Genomic DNA, 21,604 nt, shown 5'->3' on the forward strand with positions numbered 1-21,604 from the left:
ATTTATTAAAAATTTAAAATTCATTAAAAACAAAAATAATTTGTCTTCATCACAAATGAAGAGAAGAAAAAGGAGAATTCAGTAAAGCTAATTTGAAAATTAAATTTTTTAAAAAGAAAAAAAGGATCAAATTATAAAAATAAAATTTTCTTTGCCATATCAACAAATCGTTATTGTGTCCACGTAACAGAAATTAGTCTAATTTAACTTTTCGATAGCAAGAAATAAAGAAAAAATGTCTTACATGTTGTGATAAGGATTCTATCACACCTTACGTGGATGCCCATTTTCCATGAGGTGTAGTTTCTCAAGGATGACTTAGAAGACCACATTTAATATGAACTTGAAAAGCTTTCTCATGTACGTGTATAAATAGAGGCTTAAGCCTCTGAATGGAAATACACTACAAGCAATAACAAAATACTATTCTCCCTTCCTTTTCATACAAATCAATCTTATTTTATGCTGCAATCAAATACTCTTCTTCTTATATTTCTACTACAATTCTTTCTCTTCTTTTATTTTATAAGTATTTTAAATTCTATTTTCTATTACTCTTTACATATAATATTAATAGCAATATTAACCATCTTTATTATATTGAGATTGCAACAATAAACAGATGCGATTCTCTCTCTCTTTATTTTTAATACTTCTTTCTATCTTTGTATATATATACACATTACAACATATAATATTATTATATATATATAAATTATTATTGGGCTAATTATTTTAATACTAGAGTCTTCTATTTGTACATCTCTATTATATATATCTTTTATTTCACAACACGTTATCAGCACGAGACTCTGATCAAATTTTTAGGAAGACTCAGGTAACAAATTTTTATTATGTCAAAACTCTCTCATCTTGAATTCAATGCTCTTGACATATCTGGAAACAATTATTTATCATGGATACTAGATGCTGAAATCCATCTTGATTCAATGGATCTTGGAGATACCATTAAGGCTGCAAATAATGCATCCCAGAAGGATAAAGCCAAAGCCATGATTTTTCTCCGTCGTCATCTTGACGAAGGATTGAAAAATGAATATCTTACATTAAAAGATCCTGCAGATCTTTGGAAAGACCTTGAAGAAAGGTACAATCATCAGAAAACGGTGATACTTCCTCAAGCCCGGTATGAATGAACGCATTTGCGTTTACAAGATTTTAAATCTATAAATGAATATAATTCTGCAATGTTTCGGATCACCTCACGAATGAAATTGTGTGGGGAAAAAATAACTGATCATGATATGTTGGAGAAAACTTTCTCAACCTTCCATGCCTCGAATGTGCTCCTGCAGCAGCAGTATCGAGAGAAAGGGTTTAAGAAATATTCTGAGTTAATTTCTTGCCTTCTTGTTGCCGAACGCAACAATGAGTTGTTATTGAAAAATCATGAAGCGCGCCCAGCTGGCGCCGCCCCATTTCCTGAAGTAAATGCGGCAAATCATTACCCCAGAAGAGGTAAATGGCAAGCTTTTAATAACAAGAAAAATTATGGAAGGAAAAAGAATTATGTTCAAAAGAGAGGATCTCACCAGAAGTGGGACAAAGAAAAGAATATCGGGCAGAATAAATCAATCGAGGAGAAGTGTTTCCGCTGTGGTGGAAAGGGCCATTGGTCACGTACCTGTCGTACCCCAAGGCACCTAGTCGATCTTTACCAGGCATCTTTGAAAAAGAACGACAAAGGAAAGGAAACAAATTTTGTTTCAAATGATGCTGAGAACTCCACCACTCATTATGATGTATCTGATTTCTTTGAGGACCCTGAAGGAAATATTGGCCATTTGATCAATGATGGAATAGTTTAATATGTGAAATTGTGAAGTATCTATGTAAATAAATAATGTAAAAAATTTATTGTTAAAGTTTTATTTTCTATGTATTTAAGTTTCAAATGTGATGTACATAAATAATGAAATATTAATATTTATGAATTTTGAAATTATTAATTGTGTCAAATTTTAAAATAAAATTTTGGTATATGACATTATTTTATGTACAGTGTTTCTTAGAAAATAATTCTGATCAAGTATTCAATTTAACTGTGCATACTACTCATTTTATTATTATTTGTTTTTGAAGAGAATGGCAAGGATATGTAATGAAGATGTATGCCTTGCGGATAGTGCAAGTTCGCACACTATTCTCAAAAGTGATATATATTTTACCCATCTTGTGCCAAAAGAGGAATATGTTAACACTATTATTGGCTCAGGCAATGTGATAGAAGGCTCCGGAAGAGCTATAATTTTGTTTCCTGGAGGAACAAAATTTATAATAAATAATGCACTATTATCTACCAAGTCTCTGAGAAACTTGTTGAGTTTCAAAGATATTCGCCGAAATGGATATCATGTTGAGACGATGAATGAGGGAAATCATGAGTATTTATGTATAACAACTCATGATTCAAATAAGAAAGTTATATTAGAAAAATTACCCTCACTTTCATCTGGGTTGTATTATACCAAGATTAGTGCAATTGAATCACATGCCACTGTAAACCAGAAGTTTACTAACTCAAATGAGTTCATAACTTGGCACGACCGATTGGGTCATCCGGGAACAACCATGATGAGAAGAATTATTGAAAACTCTCATGGACATTCACTAAAGAACCAGAAGATTCTTAAATCTAGTGAATTTTGTTGTGCTGCATGTTCTCAAGGGAAATTAATTTTAAGGCCATCACCAGTAAAGATCGGATTTGAGTCCCCTGAATTCCTAGAAAGGATTCAAGGTGATATATGTTGACCTATTCATCCACCATGTGGATCTTTTAGATATTTTATGGTCCTGATAGACGCATCTTCGAGATGGTCACATGTGTGCTTATTATCTTCTCGCAACCTGGCGTTTGCGAGATTACTGGCTCAAATTATTCGATTAAAAGCACAATTTCCAGAAAATCCAATTAAAGCAATTCGTCTTGATAATGCTGGTGAATTTACTTCCCAAGCTTTTGATGCTTATTGTATGGCTAATGGAATAAGTGTTGAACATCCAGTAGCTTATGTTCACACATAAAATGGGTTAGCAGAATCACTTATTAAGCGCCTCCAATTAATTGCTAGACCCTTACTTATGAGAACAAATCTCCCAACCTCGGTTTGGGGGCATGCTATTTTACATGCCGTAGCACTTATTCGTTTGAGGCCAACGAGTTATCATCAATTCTCTCCTATACAATTAGCTTTTGGCCAGCAGCCAAATGTTTCCCATTTAAGAATATTTGGGTGTACGATATATGTTCCCATTGCACCACCTAATCGCACCAAAATGGGACCCCAAAGAAAATTGGGGATATATGTTGGATATGATTCTCCCTCTATAGTGAGGTATCTTGAGATACAAACTGGTGATGTGTTTAAAGCCCGGTTTGCCGATTGTCATTTTGATGAATCAAAATTTCCAACATTAGGGGGAGAGAATAAGTTTCCTGAAAAGGAACTTAATTGGAATGCATCATCGTTGATGCATTTAGATCCTCGATCAGCGCAATGTGAACTAGAAGTTCAAAAGATTGTACATTTGCAAAGAATAGCAAATGAATTGCCTGATGCATTTTCCGATACAAAGAGGATAACCAAATCTTATATACCAGCGGAAAATGCCCCAATTCGAATTAATGTCCTAGTAGGACAAGTAGCTACTGAAGCGAATTCACGCCAGAAGCGTGGCAGGGCGGAAAATGTCCCAATTCGAATTGATGTCCCAGCAGGAAAAATAGCCACTGAAGCAAATACACGCCAGAAGCGTGGCAGGCCTGTCGGTTCTAAAGATAGAAATTCTCGAAAGAGAAAAGAGGTAAATACTATTCCTGTTGAAAAAGACATAGTAGAGACACCCGCAGTTGTCCAAAATTCTGATATAACGCCAGAAGACGTTCAGGTACCTGAAAATTGTGAAAATGACGAGATCTCGATAAATTATGTCTTTACAGGAGAGAAATGGGACCGAAATAAGACAATTGTCAATGAAATATTTGCATATAATGTGGCATTAGATATCATGCATGAAAGTAAGGATCTTGAGCCAAGATCAGTCGAAGAATGTCGACAAAGAAATGATTGGCCAAAATGGGAAGCAGCCATGAAGGCTGAATTAGACTCACTTGCAAAACGTGAAGTCTTTGGACCTGTAGTCCGTACACCTGCAGATGTAAAACCTGTTGGATACAAATGGGTATTTGTGAGAAAACGAAATGAGAAAAATGAAGTTGTGCGCTACAAAGCCCGACTTGTGGCACAAGGTTTTTCACAAAGGCCCGGTATAGATTATGAAGAAACGTATTCCCCTGTAGTGGATGCGATAACATTGCGTTATTTGGTCAGTTTATCTGCATATCATAAACTGCATATGCATTTAATGGATGTGGTAACAGCCTATTTGTACGGCTCATTAGATCGGGATATCTATATGAAAGTCCCTGAAGGACTAAAGATATCTAAACCATCCAATGAATATTCGCAAGGGTTATACTCAGTTAAATTGCAAAGATCTTTATATGGTCTAAAGCAATCTGGACGAATGTGGTATAATCGTCTTACTGAGTATCTGGCAAAAAACGGATTCAAGAATGATGATATCTGCCCGTGTGTTTTCATAAAGAAATCTGCATCCGGATTCATTATAATTGCTGTGTACGTTGATGATTTAAATATCATTGGGACTCCTGAAGAGATTCCAACAATTATAAAAACTCTAAAAGAAGAGTTTGAGATGAAAGATCTTGGAAAGACTAAGTTTTGTCTCGGCCTACAGATCGAGCATATAAAAAGTGGGATCTTTATTCATCAAACAACATACACAGAAAAGATCTTGAAAAGATTTTACATGGATAAGTCACATCCATTAAGTACCCCAATGATTGTAAGATCTTTAGATGTGAAAAAGGATCAATTCCGTCCTAAAGAAGAAAATGAAGATATCCTTGGTCCTGAAGTACCATATCTTAGTGCCATTGGAGCGCTAATGTATCTTGCTAATAATACGCGAGCTGACATATCATTCGCGGTGAATTTACTAGCAAGGTATAGTTCCTCTCCAACCAGAAGACATTGGAGTGGAATCAAACAAATTTTTCGATATCTTCATGGAACGTTTGATATGGGATTGTTTTATCCCTATGGATCCAAGTCACAACTAGTTGGCTATGCAGATGCCGGATACCTGTTTGATCCACATAAAGGGAGGTCTCAAACAGGATACCTATTCACATATGGTGGTACAGCTATATCATGGAAGTCCACGAAACAGACGATAGCAGCAACCTCCTCTAATCATACTGAAATACTGGCGATTCATGAAGCTAGTCGCGAGTGTTTTTGGCTGAGGAGTCTGATTCAATATATTCTGTCATCATGTGGACTAATTGATCATAAGATAGCTCCAACTGTCCTGTTTGAAGATAATACAGCATGCATTGCTCAACTTAAGGGTGGATACATCAAAGGTGATAGAACAAAGCATATTTCTCCCAAATTCTTCTTCACTCATGATCTTCAAAATCAAGGGACAATTGATGTCCAACAGATCCGTTCAAGTGACAATCTGGCAGATTTATTTACAAAGTCACTCCCAAAATCCTCCTTGGAAAGATTGGTACATAAGATTGGGATGCGCCGATTTCGAGACATTAAATGATGTCGGCAAGAGAGGGAGACTGTACTCTTTTTTCCTTGGTCAAGTTTTTTTTCCCATTGGGTTTTTCTTGACAAGGTTTTTAATGAGGCAGCCCCATCATTAAAGGATATTGTACTCTTTTTCCTTCACTAAGGTTTTTTTTCCCACTGGGTTTTTCTTTAGTAAGGTTTTAACGAGGCAATAATCCTAAATGGTCATCTAAGGGGGAGTGTTGTGATAAGGATTCTATCACACCTTACGTGGATGCCCATTTTCCATGAGGTGTAGTTTCTCAAGGATGACTTAGAAGACCACATTTAATATGAACTTGAAAAGCTTTCTCATGTACGTGTATAAATAGAGGCTTAAGCCTCTGAATGGAAATACACTACAAGCAATAACAAAATACTATTCTCCCTTCCTTTTCATACAAATCAATCTTATTTTATGCTGCAATCAAATACTCTTCTTCTTATATTTCTACTACAATTCTTTCTCTTCTTTTATTTTATAAGTATTTTAAATTCTATTTTCTATTACTCTTTACATATAATATTAATAGCAATATTAACCATCTTTATTATATTGAGATTGCAACAATAAACAGATGCGATTCTCTCTCTCTTTATTTTTAATACTTCTTTCTATCTTTGTATATATATACACATTACAACATATAATATTATTATATATATATAAATTATTATTGGACTAATTATTTTAATACTAGAGTCTTCTATTTGTACATCTCTATTATATATATCTTTTATTTCACAACATTACAGATTATTATAAATCTTATAGGGCAATTTCGAAAATAAATTTAAATAATTATTATTTATTAACTACATAAACTACTTTAAGGTTTGAGTACAGTTTCTAACACCACTGTGAAGCTTAACTCCATCGCGTGAGATGCCCAATCCAAGTAGTTAATGAGTGGTTTCTAGTTTCTAGAGGCTTCGACAGTCAACATTTTCAAGCTTGAAGCTCCCTGATTTCTTCGTGGCACTTTCTTTCTAGACCTTTCCACACTTTCCCTTTTTAAGTTTTTAATTAACGCCCCCTTCTTACCAGTTACCCCGCAGTCCGCAGTCCGCACCCTATCAAGAACCCAAAACCCTCACTCACTCACTCACTTGAATGGCTCGTTACGGCGAAGGAGACAAGCGCTGGATCGTCGAAGAAAGACCCGACGGCACCAACGTCCACAACTGGCACTGGTCCGAGACCAACTGCCTCGATTGGTCCAGAAACTTCTTCAACAACCTCCTCAACGACCTCCCTATTCTCACCGGCGAATCTAATCTTTTCATCGCCACCACTAAGGTCTCCTCCGTCGACGGCGAGGCCTACGTCAACATCCGCAAAGGCAAGATCATTCCTGGATACGAGATCTCACTCACCCTCGCCTGGCAGGGCGAAGCCAAGGACTCCGACGGTAAGTCTCTCTTGAAAGTTGATGGCACCGTCGAGATCCCTTACATCTCCGACGAGAACGCCGGCGAGGATCCCGAGCTCAGGGTTACTGTTAAGGACGAGGGACCGATTGGAAGGACGCTCAAGGATGCCATGCTCTCCAAGGGGAAGCCCTTGATTTTGGACAAGATTAGGGTTTGGGTGCAGAGCATGGCCAAGGGTGGACCTGTTAAGGACGAGCTCGAGACCAAGAAGCCAACGCCGCCGCAGCAGCAGAATCATGCTGCCGCAGCTGCGTCGGCGGCTGTGGCGCCTTCTTTGGCTTCAGCTGCGACCAAGAAGGAGGGTTCGGCGGAGAAGGAGGCGAAGAAGAAGAAGAAAGAGGGATTCAAGAGTATTAGCATGACGGAGAGGTTCAATTGCAGGGCGAGAGATTTGTATGAGATATTGTTGGATGAGAACAGGTGGAAGGGTTTCACGCAGAGCAATGCGAAGATCAGCAAGGAGGTTGGTGGAGAGTTCAGCATCTTCGATGGTTCTGTTACCGGAACCAACGTGGAGTTGCAGGAAGCTAAGTTGATCGTTCAGAAATGGAGGTTCGGAAGCTGGCCTGATGGTGTTCATTCTTTGGTATGACCTTGTTCATTTCATTTCATTCTTTTGTTAATGTAGAGATTTGAATGCGTGCGTGTAAATAAAATGGTGATTGAAATTGTTACAGGTGAAGCTTGTGTTGGAGGAGCCTGAACCTGGGGTTACTGTTGTCAAGCTCACACATAATGATGTTCCTGAAGAAGATAGGTGAGCCTTTTTTTTTAATTGCAATTGGTTATTGGAAGGTTTGTTTTGAGTTTTTTTATCAATTTGTTAAATGATATTGTTATGGTGTGTGTAGGTATGGAAATGCCACTGTGGTGGAGAACACGGAGAGAGGGTGGAGGGATCTCATCTTCCAAAGGATACGTGCAGTTTTTGGGTTTGGAATTTGAGATTTTAATTCTTACCAATGTAGGGTTTTTCTTTCTTTCTTTCCTTTCCTTTCTTCTTCTAGTGTCATGTGTTGTAGAATTTTCACGGATTTTGAATCATTTTAAGTGAGGGGAAAGGTGAAATTTTAATGGATTGACAATTGCATAATTGTTGAACTGTGATTGAGGCTCTGGTTAATCTTGCCAAGAGTGTCTTTCTTAAAAATACTTTCTTTCTGCTTTTCCATCTTCTTCAATGTTCTATGTTGCTTCATATTATTATTTACTAGTAAACACTAAAATTTCCTCGTTAAAAAATAAAACCCAAGATCAAAGATAGAAATATTTTCAGAAGATTTAAAAATGTGACAAAAGTTTCTTTATTTGGAGTAAGCCTTTGCCACTTTCCATCTTTGGAGAAGATTCTTGTCAGATAATATTATTGGTGGTTTACTCATCATTTGTTATTCATTCTTGCATGTCATCAACTTGTGCAATAGAATGTATATTTGATACTTTCAACGTGACTTGTCAGTATTCTTGTTGCTGTTGGACACTGCACCTATTAGAGAGGACTATATGATTCATTGCATATTTTAGGCATAACTTGCGCAGAGAAAAGACAGATAAATTATCTAGAAATTAGTATGCTTACTTTCATATCATTGTCGAGAACTCGACATCTTAGAGATTCGTTCTTAACTGAGTTGTTATACGGTATTTGGATTTAGACATGGAGTACTAATTTAGAAGGGTTGATTCTTAGGCCCCCCAACTTTCATGTAGGAATGTTTAGGAGAACTTAGCTACGAACATGTGGCGATTTGATGGAAGTTGTTGCAGTGATACGCTATGTATAATTGCATATGCGCTTACGTAATGAAATTTAGTAATTCTGATTGATTAGTGTTAAAGTGTTTAATAAGCCAGCCAGTGTTCCCACAAGAACAAACACAATTATCTCCAAGTATTTTCATGTTTGAATTCGAGCTCATTTATATGCAGTTGAAGAAAAGGGTGAGAAATGTTTAATGAGGAGGGTGTTTTCCGTCCATAAGGGTTGCAATCACAATTAAACGAACTTGCATTTGCCTAAAGCTTGGTTCAATACTGATTACTGAAAGATCCTATTGGCCAAGTAAACGAAAAAACAAACTATTTTAAACACTATATTGTTCTCTGTTGAAAATACGATTAAAAGAAATGTAATCAATTAATCATAAGTGTGCTAATTATATTCCGTGTACTTGCTCTTCTATTCATTAAATAAATGATAAGTAATCACTAGGTAAAACGGGGCAAGTTGCAAATATGGATCACAAAGTTCAGGCCACTGAAAAGGAACTGTGTTATATAATATGTATTGGTTTAAGGGTTTAAGCTCATGCCTGTGTTTCCTAAATCTGAACTCAAAAGCACATAATGGGCCGGATCATTTTGATTCTTATTTAACCCATATTGTAAATCAATTTAAAACGAGAGCCTGTGGCATTGGGGGGGGATCTATCCGGAATGATTGGTCCCGTGATTGGTTTCCCTTGTCATATGGTTTTCTTTTCTCTATCTTGTTTACGTTGTCGTTGAGCACACCTTTTGGATAAGCCTCACTCTCACTTTCCTTAAACTATTTATTTTCATTTTTCTTCTTCTTTCCCCTTGTTTTGACTCCAACACCATTATCCCACACCACTTTCCATCGTCACTACACCAAACTTGCAAGATCCGCAAATGATTCTCTTATTGTTCTCTTAGCTATCACCAAGCATAATCGCCATTGAAAGAGAAAAGTGAAAAGGGGTATGTCTGCTACAGGGTTATTATATCCACATATTCTCTATGGTGAAGTCGTAGTTTACCAGAGAGATCAACAGCACCAGCACCAGCACCAGTGCTTGGTAAGTAGTAGTAGTGGCAGATACGTGTTTTTATCTTCATTGAAGAGTAGTAGTGGTTGCGGGAACGCTTCTTTTGGGCAGAGGATTAGGCGGAGGAATTTCAGAGTTGAAGCGACGTGGCCAGATTTGTCAAGACCAAGTGTCATAGAGATGGAATCCATTGATGATAGTGAGCAGCTTGATCAAATTCTGCTTCATGCTCAGCAAAATTCACAACCCATCATCATTGATTGGTATTTATGTTCTTTCCATCTTCTTATTCTTAATTAGTTCTATGCTATTGCTATACACATAACAAGATATTTATGTCAAGCCGCATCTACTGTAGCTAGATATTTTTTAGGACTTTTTTGTCTTTTTCAATATCTAATATCTAAGATTGTTGAAAGAACATTGAGAATGAAGTTTCTTGCTACTTTAAAAAAATCAACTTGTATTTATTTTTGTGAATATAGGATGGCTGCTTGGTGCCGTAAATGCATATATTTGAAGCCCAAGTTGGAGAAATTGGCTGCGGAGTATGACACAAAGTAAATTATTCTTCTTTTAAAATTGAGCCTTCAATGACATTAATATTAACATCATCTTGAAATGGTGATAATTCATTTGTTTTTCTTACTTTGTCACTGTTTCAGGATCAAATTTTATTACGTGGATGTGAATAAAGTGCCTCAGACTCTAGTGAAGCGTGGCAATATCTCTGTGAGTATGATCACTAGAATGTCATAACATGTTCTTTGATGCTCTTCCATAATTTCTTTTCTGATGATGTTGTTATGCCACTTTAGAAAATGCCAACAATTCAGTTGTGGAAAGATGGGGAGATGAAAGCAGAGGTGATTGGAGGCCACAAGGCCTGGCTAGTCATTGAAGAAGTCAGAGAAATGATCCTAAAGTTTCTATAGTGTGTTCTATTATTCTTCATTCTTCTCTTTTTCTTATTTTTCACAACCTCAATGAGCACATATGTTTATTCATATAGTAATTTCTTACTCCCACGAATCCTCCGAGCTCTGACATTTTTTTATATCATTCGGGGTAGTTCCCTCGTTTGTTCAGATTACACTCAAAGAATGGTGTTATGATAATTAACTACAAACCATAGCAACGCCTTTTCAACCTCGTCGCTTTGGCCGAGTGGTTAAGGCGTGTGCCTGCTAAGTACATGGGGTTTCCCCGCGAGAGTTCGAATCTCTCAGGCGACGCTTCTAAACTTTTTAATTTTTTTTTTGGGCGGGTTTGGACATGCCATGTTTAATATTGCATTAAGCCCATAAAATAAGCATGGGCTTAAAGTTTTGGTGGCATACAATAAATAACATGGGAAACTCTTAAGATGCATAAATTTTAAATATTTTTCTTTTAATGCCTGTCTTCACAAAGTAGTAATCACTAATCACATGCAATGTTTGAATTTTGAGCCTCTGTCATATCATATAAAAAAGCCAATCACCAGTTGTTTTGATTTACAAAATAGAGGATTCGAATTTTTCAATTGAATCACAGAGTCCAATTAAATAATTAATACACGCTCTTATAAATTGATAATTATATGGCCTAATTTAACAAGGAATAAAGACAGATTAAAGTAGGCATGGAAGGGATGCTATTTGACACTCTTTTTGGTAGGCAAGGAATTTTAATATTTGATACTGATATCTATAAGTAACATAACTCATTTAAAAAATGTTCATATACTTTTCATATCCTATAAAAGGCTGTGACGCTTTTTTCCCCCTTATTTGAATATGTGCCAAAACAAACTGCAACAATCTGTTCCATTTTCAACAAAAAATAGGAAACTTCAAAAGCCGAAATTTTCTATCAAGAAAAGAAAGATGAAATTGATCAACAAAATATGTGCAGCTACACGTGACTTGATTTCCACACTGAATATATATATATATATATTATTAAACTACTCTTCCACCTTAATCCATGACAATAATAAAAAAATTTTGTGGTCCACAAATTCACACTCTTCAATCTTCAAACCTCACATCCCTTCCCTGCTATTTATATCACACATTTTTCAATTCCATTGCAATCACCACAATACACTTTTCATTATTCTCACCATTCTCACCCAATCCAAGTATTCCGAACTCTACGTCCAATGACTTATACTACGCATTTCCAAGTTCCTTTTTTCCATTACTTTGTTGTTATTCTCTTCACGGCTGCAACCGTCACGTTCTTGCCACTGCTGCCTGTTGAAGCGGCTGGTGCCACTCCTACAGAAAAGCATTGGCATTGTGGCCATGCACATGCAGCTTCTACACAATGACCATGTCGTAATCTTCGACCGCACCAACTTTGGATTATCCAACCTCTCATTACCCAATGCCAGATGCCGTAGAAACCCGCGAGAGATGGTCGTTAAAAACGACTGCACGGCACACTCAGTCGAATATGACGTCGCTGCCAACGTCGCTGCACACTCAGTTGGATACTTGTACTGCCTATGCGTTTATTGTAGCTTGTGAGAGAAGAATCAGACTAAAAGCACCAAATGATCAAGATAAAAAACTAGTGGAACTTAATGTTAATGATTTAATAAGAGGAATGGAAGGAGATACTTATTATACTTACTACGCAGTTAGATTCATGATGCGAGAAAGAGTTAGAACTAGAAGGTTAACTGAATTATAGGATATTATGTCGTTATTATTTGGATTCTCTTAGCACCTATAAATACCTTTTTATATTGTATTATTCTATGCAAGTTGATTACCCTCAAATCCTTTTTCTATTGCTCTCTTTTACCCTTTCAAACATGGTATCAGAGTCATGGTATCCTTCTTGAGAAGGATAAATTTATTTTCTTTTGGTCAAATTACCGTACTTTTCATACCGTTCTTCTTTGCTATTTTTTGTTTCTCTTTTGTCAATGCCTTGATGTTTTTCTTACCTCACCGATTAGTTCATCCACTACTACACCCATTTTATAAGTTTTTGTAATTTTTATTCTATATTTCGTTGTTTTAAATAAGTTTCAAACTCAAGTTGTCACTTGAGCTTGAGGGGTGTTAGAATATATTAGTATCAATTAGCTTTCATTAGAATAATTTAGCATATCTGAATATTTATTATAGGATAGTATGTCTTTATTATTTGGATTCTCTTAGCACCTATAAATACATTTCTATATTGTATTATTTTATGTAACTTGATTACACTCAAATCCTTTTTCTATTGACCTCTCTTGTCCTTTCTAACATAGTATCAAAACCATGGTATCCTTCTTTAGCAGGATAAAAGGTGGTGTCGCACCCACCTCCTTTCCCATTAGCAGTGTTACATTTCCACGTTCATTTTCTTCTTCTCCTCATTTCTCCTATTCTTTTATAAGACACAATAGCACTGACTCAACGAGCCTCCATCAGCTTCTAAACTCTCTCAAGAGAACAGAAAAAGTCTCAACCTTTACAAATATGTTTCATTGGAAAAGAAGAAAAAATGGTCCTAGAAGAGTCAAGATCCTTCCCAATGTACAGGATTAAGAAAATCACGATATTATAGCTTATGAGAGCAAAATCAGACTAAAAACATCAAATGATCAAGATAAAAAACTAGTGAAACTTAATGTTAATAATTTAATAAGAGGAATCGAAGGAGATACTTATAATACTTACTACGCAGTTAGATTCATGATGCGAAAATGAGTTAGAACTAGAAGGTTAACTGAATTATAGGATATTATGTAGTTATTATTTGGATTCTCTTAGCACCTATACATACATTTCTATATTGTATTATTCTATGCAAGTTGATTACACTCAAATTCTTTTTCTATTGCTCTCTCTTACCCTTTCAAACATGGTATCAGAGCCACGGTTTCCTCCTTGAGAATGATAAATTTATTTTCTTTTGGTCAAATTATCGTACTTTTCAAACCGTTCTTCTTTGCCATTTTTTTCCTTCTCTTTTGTCAATGCCTTTATGTTTTTCTTACCTCACCGATTATTAGCTTATCCACTACTGCACTCGTTTTATAAATTTTTGCAGTTTTTATTCTATATTTCGTTGTTTTAAATAAGAACTTGAGTTTGAGGGGGTGTTAGAATATATTAGTATCAATTAGCTTTCATTAGAATAATTTAGTATATCTGAATATTTATTATAGGATATTATGTCTTTATTATTTGGATTCTCTTAGCACCTATAAATACATTTTTATATTGTATTATTTTATGTAACTTGATTACACTCAAATCCTTTTCCAATTGATCTCTCTTATCCTTTCTAACACGGTATCAGAGCCATGATATCCTTCATTAGTAGGATAAAAGGTGGTGTCGCACCCACTTCCTTCCCCATTAGCAGTGTTACACTTCCACATTCATTTTCTTCTTCTCCTCATTTCTCATATTCTTTTATAAGACACAGCTGCACTGACTCAACGAGCCTCTATCAGCTTCTAAACTCTCTAAATAGAACAGAAAAAGTCTCAACCTTTACAAATATATTTCATTCGAAAAGAAGATAGAATGGTCCTAGAAGAGTCAAGATTCTTCCCAATGTACAGGATCAAGAAAATCACGATACTTGTACTGCTTTTGCGTTTATTGTAGCTTATGAGAGCAGAATCCGAATAAAAGCATCAAATGATCAAGATAAAAAGCTGGTGGAACTTAATGTTAATGATTTAATAAGAGGAATGGAAGGAGATACTTATAATACTTACTACGAAGTTAGATTCATGATGGGAGAACGAGTTAGAACTAGAAGGTTAACTGAATTATAGGATATTATGTCGTTATTATTTGGATTCTCTTAGCACCTATAAATACCTTTCTATATTGTATTATTCTATGCAAGTTGATTACACTCAAATCTTTTTTGTACTACTCTCTCTTACCCTTTCAAACATGGTATCAGAGACATGGTATCCTCCTTTAGAAGGGTAAATTTATTTTCTTTTGGTCAAATTATCGTACTTCTCATACCGTTCTTCTTTGCTATTTTTTTGCTTTTCTTTTGTCAATGCCTTGATGTTTTTCTTACCTCACTGATTAGCTCATCCACTACTGCACCCGTTTTATAAGTTTTTGCAGTTTTTATTCTATATATATTTCGTTGTTTTAAATAAGTTTCAAACTCAAGTTTTACTTGAGTTTGGGAGGGTGTTAGAATATATTAGTATCAATTAGCTTTCATTAGAATAATTTAGCATATCTGAATATTTATTCTAGGATATTATGTCTTTATTATTTGGATTCTCTTAGCACCTATAAATACCATTCTATATTGTATTATTTTATATAACTTGATTACACTCAAATTCTTTTTCTACTGACCTCTCTTATCCTTCTAACATGGTATCAGAGTCATGGTATCATTCTTTAGCAAGATAAAAGGTACTTCCTTCCCCATTAGCAGTGTTACACTTCCACGTTTATTTTTTTCTTCTCCACATTTCTCCTATTCTTTTATAAGATACAGCTGCATTGATTCAACGAGCCTCCATCAACTTCTAGACTATCTCAATAAAACAGAAAAAGTCTCAACCTTTACAAAATATGTTCATTGAAAAAGAAGAAAGAATGGTCCTAGAAGAGTCAAGATCCTTCCCAATGTATAGGATCAAGAAAATCACGATACTTGTACTACCTATGCGTTTATTGTAGCTTGTGAAAGTAGAATCAGCCTAAAAGCATCAAATGATCAAGATAAAAAACTGGTGGAACTTAATGTTAATTATTTAATAAGGGGAATGGAACGAGATACTTATAATACTTACTACGCAGTTAGATTCATGATGCGAGAACGAGTTAGAACTAGAATGTTAAGTGAATTATAGGATATTATGTCGTTATTATTTGGATTCTCTTAGCACCTATAAATACCTTTCAATATTGTATTATTCTATGCAAGTTGATTACACTCAAATCCTTTTTGTATTGCTCTCTCTTACCCTTTCAAGCATGGTATCAGAGCCATGGTATCCTTAACCCATGACAATAATAAAGAAGTTTTGTGACCCACAAATTCACACTCTTCAATCTTCAAACCTCACATTCCTTCCCTGCTATTTATATCACACATCTTCCAATTCCATTGCAATCACCACAATACACTTTTCATCATTCTCACCATTCTCACCCAATCCAAGTATTCCGATCCCTACATCCAATGACTTATACTACGCATTTCCAAGTTCCCTTTCTCCATTACTTTGTTGTTATTCTCTTCACGGCTACAACCGCCACGTTCTTGCCACTGCCACTTGTTGAAGCGGCTGGCGCCACTCCTACAGAAAAGCATTAGCATTGTGGTCATGCACATGCAGCTTCTACACAATGACCATGTCGTAATCTTCGACCGCACTAACTTTGGATTATCTAACCTCTCATTATCCAACGCCAGATGCCGTAGAAACCCGCGAGAGATGGTCGTTAAAAACGACTGCACGGCACACTCAGTCGAATACGACATCGCATCCAACGTCGCTACACACTCAGTTGGATACTTGTACTGCCTATGCGTTTATTGTAGCTTGTGAGAGCAGAATCAGACTAAAAGCATCAAATGATCAAGATAAAAAACTGGTGGAACTTAATATTAATGATTTAATAAGAGGAATGGAAGGAGATACTTATAATACTTACTACGCAGTTAGATTCATGATGCGAGAACGAGTTAGAACTAGAAGGTTAACTGAATTATATGATATTATGTTGTTATTATTTGGATTCTCTTAGCACCTATAAATACCTTTCTAAATTGTATTATTCTATGCAAGTTGATTACACTCAAATCCTTTTTGTATTGCTCTCTCTTACCCTTTCAAACATGGTATCAAAGCCATGGTATCCTTTTTGAGAAAGATAAATTTATTTTTTTTTTGTTAAATTACCGTACTTTTCATACTGTTCTTCTTTGCGATTTTTTGCTTCTCTTTTGCTTGATGTTTTTCTTACCTCACCGATTAGCTCATCCACTACTGCACCCGTTTATAAGTTTTTGCAGTTTTTATTCTATATTTCGTTGTTTTAAATAAGTTTCAAACTCAAATTGTCACTTGAGTTTGATGGGGTGTTAGAATATATTAGTATCAATTAGCTTTCATTAGAAGTATTTAGCATATCTGAATATTTATTCTAGGATATTATGTCTTTATTATTTGAATTCTCTTAACACCTATAAATACCTTTCTATATTGTATTATTTTATGTAACTTGATTACACTCAAATCCTTTTTCTACTGACCTCTCTTATCCTTCTAACATGGTATTAGAGTCATGGTATCATTCTTTAGCAAGATAAAAGGTACTTCCTTCCCCATTAGCAGTGTTACACTTCCACGTTTATTTTCTTCTTCTCCACATTTCTCCTATTCTTTTATAAGATACAGCTGCATTGATTCAACGAGCCTCCATCAACTTCTAAACTATCTCAATAGAACAGAAAAAGTCTCAACCTTTACAAAATATATTCATTGAAAAAGAAGAAAGAATGGTCCTAGAAGAGTCAAGATCCTTCCCAATGTATAGGATCAAGAAAATCACGATACTTGTACTACCTATGCGTTTATTGTAGCTTGTGAAAGTAGAATCAGCCTAAAAGCATCAAATGATCAAGATAAAAAACTGGTGGAACTTAATGTTAATTATTTAATAAGGGGAATGGAACGAGATACTTATAATACTTACTACGCAGTTAGATTCATGATGCGAGAACAAGTTAGAACTAGAATGTTAAGTGAATTATAGGATATTGTGTCGTTATTATTTGGATTCTCTTAGCACCTATAAATACCTTTCAATATTGTATTATTCTATGCAAGTTGATTACACTCAAATCCTTTTTGTATTGCTCTCTCTTACCCTTTCAAGCATGGTATCAGAGCCATAGTATCCTTAACCCATGACAATAATAAAGAAGTTTTGTGACCCACAAATTCACACTCTTCAATCTTCAAACCTCACATCCCTTCCCTGCTATTTATATCACACATCTTCCAATTCCATTGCAATCACCACAATACACTTTTCATCATTCTCACCATTCTCACCCAATCCAAGTATTCCGATCCCTACATCCAATGACTTATACTACGCATTTCCAAGTTCCCTTTCTCCATTACTTTGTTGTTATTCTCTTCACGGCTGCAACCGCCACGTTCTTGCCACTGCCGCCTGTTGAAGCGGCTGGCGCCACTCCTACAGAAAAGCATTGGCATTGTGGCCATGCACATGCAGCTTCTACACAATGACCATGTCGTAATCTTCGACCGCACCAACTTTGGATTATCCAACCTCTCATTATCCAACGCCAGATGCCGTAGAAACCCACGAGAGATGGTCGTTAAAAACGACTGCACGCACACTCAGTCGAATACGACGTCGCTTCCAACGTCGCTGCACACTCAGTTGGATACTTGTACTGCCTATGTGTTTATTGTAGCTTGTGAGAGCAGAATCAGACTAAAAGCATCAAATGATCAAGATAAAAAACTGGTGGAACTTAATATTAATGATTTATTAAGAGGAATGGAAGGAGATACTTATAATACTTACTACGCAGTTAGATTCATGATGCGAGAACGAGTTAGAACTAGAAGGTTAACTGAATTATAGGATATTATGTCGTTATTATTTGGATTCTCTTAGCACCTATAAATACCTTTCTAAATTGTATTATTCTATGCAAGTTGATTACACTCAAATCCTTTTTGTATTGCTCTCTCTTACCCTTTCAAACATGGTATCAAAGCCATGGTATCCTTCTTGAGAAGGATAAATTTTTTTTTTGGTTAAATTACCGTACTTTTCATACTGTTCTTCTTTGCGATTTTTTGCTTCTCTTTTGTCAATGTCTTGATGTTTTTCTTACCTCACCGATTAGCTCATCCACTACTGCACCTGTTTATAAGTTTTTGCAGTTTTTATTCTATATTTCGTTGTTTTAAATAAGTTTCAAACTCAAATTGTCACTTGAGTTTGATGGGGTGTTAGAATATATTAGTATCAATTAGCTTTCATTAGAATTATTTAGCATATCTGAATATTTATTCTAGGATATTATGTCTTTATTATTTGAATTCTCTTAACACCTATAAATACCTTTCTATATTGTATTATTTTATGTAACTTGATTACACTCAAATCCTTTTTCTATTGATCTCTCTTATCCTTTCTAACATCGTATCCTTCTTTGGTAGGATAAAAGATGATGTCGCACCCACTTCTTTCCCCATTAGCAGTGTTACACTTCCACATTCATTTGGATCTTCTTCTCATTTCTCCTATTCTTTTATAAGACACAGCTGCATTGACTCAACGAGCCTCCATCAACTTCTAAATTTTCTCAATAGAACAGAAAAAGTCTCAACTTTTACAAATATGTTTCATTGGAAAAGAAGAAAGAATGGTCCTAGAACAGTCAAGATTTTTTCCAATGTACAGGATCAAGAAAATCATGATACTTATACTGCCTATGTGTTTATTGTAGCTTGTGAGAGCAGAATCATACTAAAAGCATCAAATGATCAAGATAAAAAACTGGTGGAACTTAATGTTATTGATTTAATAAGAGGAATGGAAGGAGATACTTATAATCAAGGTTCTGAAAACCGGACCGTACCGGACGATTGAACCGGTTCAACCGGGAATCGGCGATGCAAACGGTCCAGTCCTCCCCTATAACTGCTCGCAGTAAAACCGCCAGAAAACTGTCAAACTGGCCAAGAACCGGTCAGTTGGGCCGGACCGATAACCGGCCGGTTCGGATAAAATAGCGTCGTTTTTTTATTTGAAAAAAAAAAAGAAAACGGATCCAGTGATCCACTCGTGAGTCGTGACCCAACCCCTCTTCCCCCAATCATTCATTCATTCCTAACCCAGGTCCTCAGAGAACAGAGATGAGAGAACTCTGAATCGAAGAAACCCTAGCCGCCTAGCCCTCCATCGTCGCTGCCTAACCCAGGTCATCAGTGCCGCCGCCGTCCCAGGTCCTCAGCACCGCCGCTTCCTCCTCTTCCCCGTGTCCGGAACCCAGTAACTTGGCAGGTCCTCTTCGGCTCTTCATCTTCGCTGGCTTCTCGGCACGGATCCTGGTTAGTGGCTTCTCGCCTTCATCTTCACTGAATGTTTGGTCATCTTATTCAATTTTTTTGTTCTTCTTCTTCTTCACTGAACCCTAGTCTGCTTCGGTCTTGGTTTCAATTGTTTCAAGTTTGGTTCTGAAGGTTGGTTCTTCAATTCTTCTTTTGGTTCTGTCTTGTATTTGCTGGTTGCTAATGGTGGAAATTTTACAAATTTGCAAATTTGTATATATGGTTCTGATTGTATGGTTCTGTATGTATGGTTCTGATGGCAATTGCTGATAGTGTTTTACCAGTTGCTGTTCGTGGCATGGAGTAGCTTGCCGTCGGGTCGCCGGTTGCCATCGTCTCGCCTATCGGCTCGTCTCGCCGGTTGCCGTCTGTCGAAGGTTAGTGGCCTCCGCTTCTTCCTTTTAATTTTTGAATGTTCGGTCTTCTTCTTCATTTGAAGTTCTGAAATTACGGATGACTGGCTCTGTTAGTCTGATTTAGTGTTTTCTGTTTTGTAATTGCTGTATTTAGTTTGAAATTTTTGTCAAAAACTTTAATAAGATCATTAACTTGTTTTACTGTTATCACATTCAAGAACTTTAATAAGAGCATTAAGTTCATCAGATTGTGCTTTCCATCTTGCTAGACTGAAGGAGGAGTTTGTGGTGCTTCATTGCTTGATTAAGAACTACTCTTGGTGTGCACTGAGCCATTGATTTTGTGTTGTTATGCTGTTGCTGCTATTTTTTTTAATTTTGTTGCTAATTGTTCTTGATTTCTAAATGTGAAATTATTTGATTTGTGTTACTAATTAGAGTTTTTGTGAGTAGTTATGACCAAACCAAACATAATTAAGCAGTTAAGAAATACTCATCTCATAGAAAAGTCTCATCTTTTGAGACCGAAGATTCTCGATGTGTAGGAGGAATGAGTGCTTGACCTCCAACTCTTGATTTTGTATCCTATTAGCCTAGACATGCCATGTTGTATCAAGTTTGTAACCAATACACCTTCTAGTTTATATTTATCAACTTGCATTGTCATCTTTTCAATGTGTAGACAAATCAAAATTGATTTTTGATTTCTTCACATCCTAGACAAACAAATGTTATGTTTGCAGTGGAGAGTCTCTTTTAAATTCAAATAATAAATTGTTCTTCTCTCGGTTAGTTTTGCTTTGATTTCACTAAATACTTGCATACACTTCAAGCTTTAATATGTTTTGAGCGATAGTATTAATATGTTTTGAATTATCTACTTGAAATTTTATTAGGGAGCAGCTCAAAGTTGGGAGTAGAGTAGCTTGCAGCATTGAAAACCATCAGCACAATGAACTGGACAACACTAATGAATTGGACAACACTGAGTGCTTCAGGAAGTATGGTGATAAAACAGAGGTTTCTTAACAAGTATCCTGAATTTTATGTTTTAGAAGCCAAATGATTGATCCTATTTTAGGTATCTTTCTAAAGATGGTTTATATAGACTCAATTTATGAATTTTCACCATCATCTGAAAACACATTTGATTGGAAGCTTGGAAAATATTTAATACTATCAATGTATTAACTATTAAACAAACATGTTCTGAAATTTTATATTATAGCAATAAACATGTTCTATAATTTTTATTGTGTT

At 35.8% G+C, this 21,604-nt stretch overlaps 2 protein-coding genes and 1 non-coding gene across 3 annotated transcripts; all 3 read left to right on the forward strand.

Annotated features, from left to right (window-relative positions):
- Window positions 1-6,514: 6,514 nt before the first annotated feature.
- Window positions 6,515-8,278, forward strand: LOC112754958 (uncharacterized). The gene is made up of 3 exons (XM_025802796.3): window positions 6,515-7,695; window positions 7,787-7,866; window positions 7,961-8,278. The coding sequence occupies exons 1-3, from the start codon at window positions 6,790-6,792 to the stop codon at window positions 8,052-8,054; spliced, it is 1,080 nt and encodes a 359-aa protein (XP_025658581.1). The 5' UTR covers window positions 6,515-6,789; the 3' UTR covers window positions 8,055-8,278.
- Window positions 8,279-8,422: 144 nt separating this feature from the next.
- LOC112754959 (thioredoxin-like 3-1, chloroplastic) lies at window positions 8,423-10,999 on the forward strand. The gene is made up of 4 exons (XM_025802797.3): window positions 8,423-10,161; window positions 10,384-10,458; window positions 10,564-10,630; window positions 10,717-10,999. Exons 1-4 carry the CDS (start codon window positions 9,833-9,835, stop codon window positions 10,831-10,833), a joined length of 588 nt encoding a protein of 195 aa, XP_025658582.1. The 5' UTR covers window positions 8,423-9,832; the 3' UTR covers window positions 10,834-10,999.
- A 52-nt stretch (window positions 11,000-11,051) lies between these two features.
- Window positions 11,052-11,133, forward strand: TRNAS-GCU (transfer RNA serine (anticodon GCU)). Its single transcript has one exon. It is a non-coding gene; the product is annotated as a tRNA-Ser (tRNA).
- Window positions 11,134-21,604: the final 10,471 nt, after the last annotated feature.

The sequence above is a fragment of the Arachis hypogaea genome, chromosome 16, assembly GCF_003086295.3.
Source record: "Arachis hypogaea cultivar Tifrunner chromosome 16, arahy.Tifrunner.gnm2.J5K5, whole genome shotgun sequence".
Classification (NCBI taxonomy): domain Eukaryota; kingdom Viridiplantae; phylum Streptophyta; class Magnoliopsida; order Fabales; family Fabaceae; genus Arachis; species Arachis hypogaea.